This window comes from Helicoverpa zea, chromosome 12 (assembly GCF_022581195.2).
Source record: "Helicoverpa zea isolate HzStark_Cry1AcR chromosome 12, ilHelZeax1.1, whole genome shotgun sequence".
NCBI classification, from domain to species: domain Eukaryota; kingdom Metazoa; phylum Arthropoda; class Insecta; order Lepidoptera; family Noctuidae; genus Helicoverpa; species Helicoverpa zea.
Window position 1 is genome coordinate 5,654,438 of NC_061463.1, and position 5,651 is coordinate 5,660,088.

Here is a 5,651-nt window from a genome sequence, read left to right on the forward strand (position 1 = left end):
TTCATTGATGCTGTAATTTAATAAATTCACACACGTGATGTTACGAAGCATGACCAGACTATATCATACATTTTAACGATAGGAAACTTCCAATCAATTCAGTACTACGATTCAACAATATTTGTCCCTAAAGTTTTTTAAGTAGTCTATGTTGTTTAAAAGTATGCGTCTTTAATGGATCACTGTTTCTAAACTAGACTTCCTGCATCATTGATATTCCTATCAAGTATAGTTTAAGGAAAATTCCCGTCATTTTCACAGAATCAATGATAGTAATATCCAAATGTAAAACATTGAGCAACAATTATACGTGAAATGACCATTGATTTCCGAACGGCTCGCTCATAGACGCACATAATTCAATATTCTAACGGGCTGTTTGAAACAATTCACAGCGGTAAAGCTCGAGCTAATCAGAACGCTAAAGATTGTGTCGGAAGACAAGAATTAAAATAAAAAAAACAATCATAAATACAATAGCGCAAGTCATATAGTTTCCAGCGTCGTTTCTCAATAGATGGTTCTGATAGTCCAGACTGGGTGTTTGCCAGTTCAATTATCATTACTAGTCGAGAATCCGTCGAGTCACTGTGTTGTGGGTGACCCGTATTAGATCGGTTAATTCAAACTATTTATCAACTCCATTCGTTATGCATAGGATCAGATTTTGAAATTGTTTGATGATGTTATGGCGTTTGGTCCATTGTGTCACTACCCCGCCTGGCTTAGTACGATGGGTGTGTACTATGTTAATCGTTGTATCACTGATTGAATCTATTGAGTCTGTAGTTAAATAATACTCGTGCTTTATGAGGCACTCTCGTTAAATGGTCCTATACATATTTGGGACAGTGAGAAGAGCCGTATGGGTATTCTCTATCGGGTTATCAAGGTGACCTTTCATATTTAGAATTACAATTGAATTTAATAATAGGCTATTCATTAATTTAAGAATACTATGAGATCTTGTTTCTATTCTTTATTTCTTCAAACATAAAACTGTCACCCGTTATCGTTCTGATGAACATTTTGGTACTACAAAGTCACGTCGCAACCAATACCACGAAATAAAATGAATAAGCATAAAACAGTACCTACAAAACCAGGTGATTTTGAAAACTAATAGGTAAACACATTCACAATGAGTCAATTGTTCGCCGCCAATGAATGGCAACAAAGCACGACTGACACAAATGAGCATCTAATTGGAACATTGCGACATCACCGAATCCGTGCTATCGAGGTAGTCCACGTTCTCACACTCGGATACCATTTAATTTATGCTGCAATACTTATTACGTGTACACGACGATTTTCATTGTAGCAGAGGCTGAAATCATGCCTATAGATGCAGCGAATGAAATAGGTTTACCTAATGATGCAGAAAAAGATGAAATAGATGAAGTCAAAGGACTTTAGAAAAATAATATGGTACTATAATTACACTAGCTATTAATTGTGAACCATTTTAAGAGGGAAAAACCATACCATTAAAGCCAACATAACTTTCTCATTCAAAGAAAGAAAAGACGTCTATAGACTTATTGACAACATAGGTTCTAAGACTAAGGGTCTGTTTCAGAATGTATGGATAAAGTTCCAAATAACTATGTTACACATAAATTATTCGGATGATAAAAGTTCCGAATAAGAAACATTGCGTTTCACAAACATAATTTATCTAACACATAACTATCTGAAACTTATATGTAAGTGCGGTGGCAACACCATATACAAACGTTTCGTTTCTTGATGTCATTTCATTAAGTACAAAAAAAAGTAAAAGAAACTACTTATAAACATATTTCAAATTATACAAGAAACATTGATTTACTTTAATATTTTTATAAAATTAGTTATTATCCACATAACGGTTATAAAAACTTACACAAACGATTTTATGGCAAATGAAAATTGCTGGTAACGAAACGCGTTTGACAGTGACAATTACTCACAGTCACATATAAGTATTAGCAGCCGCGCGTGGTAATTTAAATTTTTTATGTTAGTCGTTGGTGTTTGTGTTTCTGTTTTTTTGCTATTCTTGCGATTTGAGTGTACCTCTTGAATACATTTATGCACAGTCATTTCTATGTATTGAAAAATGACATCAAAACGTGAACGAAGCGTTAACTTCAGCCGGGAAGAAGTTGAGCTTCTAACTTCACTCGTTGCTCAACATAAAAGCATTTTAGAAAATAAGAAAAGTGATGCAGTCACATGGAATGAAAAAGAACAGTGCTGGAAGACATTGGAGGCACTATTTAATAGCAAAAGCGGTACTAATTATCGTAGTGCCAAAACATTAAAAGCGAAATACGAAGGAATAAAAAGAAATACCAGGAAAAAGTCTGCTCTAATACGTGCCGAAACGTATCGCACGGGAGGTGGACCTAGTGCTGCTCCTCCTCTGACGCCAGTAGAAGAAAAAGTGAAAGACATGATACTGTTGTCTGTAGATGGAATCGAAAGTGAATTTGATTCTGATCATGTTGGTAAGATCATAAGTTTAAAATTGTTATTAGTTCTGTACTACTAATATGACGAGCCGATCTGTATTTTGTATGTAAGTGAATTATAATACAATTGTCATGCTCTTCTCTTTCTTATTTAATTTTATTTATGTTGCAGATCCTATACAAATAGACACAGTATGTCCTCCACCAACACCTTCCACATCCAACCAATTAACACAAAACATTGAAATGATTATTGCAGACAATAACTGTGTCCAAGTGGATACCAATATAGAGCATCACATGAGTAAGTTACTTTTTCTACAAACCAATTTAACTTAAATAGCCATATTGCCACTTGTTTTAACTAAAATGAAATATTTCTACCAACAAACTTTTCATCCATTAAACTCTTGTTAAAAACTCCATTTTCGTTTTCAGCTGAAGGTCAGTCTACACAAAATGATGACTCTGATGAGGAAGGGCATTCCAGAAGAAAGATAAGTAAGTAGTGTTCCTGTTGTGTCTCCGTGTTGTTGATAAGCACACCTTCATAACATTCTCACCTTTTCTTTTTAATTTTAGGTCAATATACTACACCCAAAAAAGTTGCCAATGATGAGAAGTGGACTAATTGGAAGCCAAAATCTCTGCGCTCCAAAAAACATCCTGCCTTATGTAAGTTCTTTTAATCGTTCTTGTTTTAGTTCATGTATTTAGATATTTTATATTGATGTGCAGTATAACAGAGTTGCAATGTAATGGTTCAACCGTCAACCTGTGGTTTGATTGGAACTCCACTATAGAAGAGACCTAGATTGTATGGGTAAATTAAATGATGTTGATACCAGCTTGTGTAATTTTTACCAATACATATTTACAATAAAGAAAATATCTTGTTTCAGCTGCTGAGAAGATGAAAAGGCCATTCGAAAGAGTAGCTGATGCAAAATTAGAGATTGCAGATTTACAGAAGAAGATTCTGGAGGAAGAATTCTTAAATAAAAGAAAGCAATGGGCCTTTGAAGAGGAAGAAAGGGAGCACAAAAGAGAAATGTGGGCGTTGGAAAAAAAATACTTTTTAAATAAATTTGAAAAATAAATCGTTTTTTATTTAACACAGAATACATTTAATAACCTACTATATTAATGGAATGCAAAATGCCTATAAATGACTATCATTATTATAGTAATGAACCAAAATAATCATTAATTAAATTACTTCGCACTGTTGCATCCCCCACATTTTCTAGACTACTTTGATTCACAACATCGTGTTCATCTGGCTCACCCACGGGGTAAATGGCTTCAAAATGGTCATCTCGCATATCTATTGCAATATTGTGCAACACTGCACATGCCACTATTACAGCCTGTACACGAGATACAGATAGCAAAATTTTTTTTGATAAAATAGGGAATCTGTTTTTCCAAACCCCATAGGTTCTTTCTACTACATTTCTGCTTCTTATTTGGGATTCATTATACAGATGTTCTGCTGGAGTCATAGGAGTTTGTAGTGGAGTAAGTAGGTATGAAGTATTTTCATATCCTCTATCACCAACAATTACACAGTTTCTAAATTCTCCATTTTGAAGTCGTTGCTTTATAAAAGAATTATTAAATATTGTTTGATCATGAGCTGCTCCTGGCCATCTAGCCACTATGTCCAAGATCCTTAACTTTGCACTCACTACAGTTTGCACATTAAAAGAAAATTGTGATTTCCTGTTTCTCCATTCTTCTGCATTGTTTCCACCTGAAAATAATGTAAACAGCATTTATAAAAACAGCTCAATTTGATCATTTGGTACATAGTTTGACAAATAATCCTTTATTTACATTACCATTCATAGTACCTATTTAATATATATTACCTGGAGATTTTATGGGTACATGGGTACAATCGATAGCACCAATAAGCCTTGGGAATTTAGCTATATTGAAAAACTCTTGCTGTATGTCTTCAGTGTTGCTTGGGAATTTGATAAACAACCCACGCAATCGTGCAATAGCTTGTGAAACCAGGTAGACAAAGCGACTGGCAGAAGCTTTGCTTACACCAGAGAAATCACCTACTACTGTAAGAAAGCTTCCCGTCGCGTAAAACCTCAATGTTAACAGTAGACGATTAATTGGCTTTATAGCCAAATTCCTGAAAAAAACATTGGAGTTAGATCAGGTATAGTTACAGTAGGTATATACAATAGCTAGACGGAGCCGAGACATTATAAGAATACAGGCTGCAGGTTAGGTATATGCTTACTTACCTTTCTGTAGGGACAGATATTGCTTTCTCAATAATTGAATACACAAACATCACAGCTTTCTTAGTGAGTCTGAAGCGCGCCCTGAAGTCCGTTTCGTCTAATGTCTCCATATAGTTTATTCTTTCCCGATACACTGGAGTCTTGCGTGGTATTGTGAGTCTATCGAAATATTCATCAAACTCATCTTCAAGAGTCTCAAAAATGTCCATTGCCATTGAAATAGGTATATAATTGTTTAAAACACAACACGAACGAAAGAAAGAAAATGTCATTCAATTTTAACTGTCAAACACACTACTTATGTGTCGGATAACTGTGCTATTTGCCACTTCAACCGACCCATAACTTATCGCTGACTTTATATGACACATAGCACTATTCGAAAGTCGTGAAACGCAAAAAATGTGTTTATCCTACAAATAAGTAACAAATAGCTTATTCGGAACTTGTGCAGAACTTATCGGTACATTGTGAAACAGACCCTAAGTCACAAAGCAATGGGCGTATGTGTGACTTGGCACTAACAGGTCTGACACCGCCTAATCCATGTCTAGTAATTTGCAATTGAAACCCGCTTTGTTATGCATTGGTCCTACCGAAGGGGAGTGATACCTTAATAAACATGAATTCGACGTGTGTTTGTAATTGCAGTATCATGTAAAGCTATAGAGACGATGAGGAAATCACTCGTGAAAAAAATAAGATTAGATGCTTTAAACATGACAAAAAACATCCTTGTAAGCCTAAATAGAATCATGTATTCCAATGAACAATCTTCTACACACATTACTAAGAACCGTCTAAAAACATTACTTAATACCTCCAACACGTTTCTCGTTAAGTTTATCTTTCGCATCAGGACCTAATTCCTCATGTGGAATTAGACACACAATACTCGAAACAATGACGGTCAAAAGGGTAGGCT

At 34.9% G+C, this 5,651-nt stretch overlaps 2 protein-coding genes across 3 annotated transcripts; one reads left to right on the top strand and one right to left on the bottom strand.

Annotated features, from left to right (window-relative positions):
* Positions 1-1,565: 1,565 nt before the first annotated feature.
* LOC124635225 lies at positions 1,566-3,559 on the top strand. Of its 2 annotated transcripts, none has more exons than XM_047171062.1 (5): positions 1,566-2,495; positions 2,632-2,763; positions 2,904-2,960; positions 3,042-3,134; positions 3,362-3,559. In XM_047171062.1, exons 1-5 carry the CDS (start codon positions 2,105-2,107, stop codon positions 3,556-3,558), a joined length of 870 nt encoding a protein of 289 aa, XP_047027018.1. In that variant the 5' UTR covers positions 1,566-2,104; the 3' UTR covers position 3,559. The 2 variants fall into 2 exon arrangements, with proteins under 2 accessions (XP_047027018.1, XP_047027017.1); XM_047171061.1 differs by having other exon boundaries at positions 1,567-2,495; positions 2,898-2,960.
* Positions 3,543-5,208, bottom strand: LOC124635224 (putative nuclease HARBI1). Its single transcript, XM_047171060.1, has 3 exons — positions 4,727-5,208; positions 4,334-4,611; positions 3,543-4,215 (listed from the first exon to the last, which is right to left on the bottom strand). Exons 1-3 carry the CDS (start codon positions 4,996-4,998, stop codon positions 3,641-3,643), a joined length of 1,125 nt encoding a protein of 374 aa, XP_047027016.1. The 5' UTR covers positions 4,999-5,208; the 3' UTR covers positions 3,543-3,640.
* Positions 5,209-5,651: the final 443 nt, after the last annotated feature.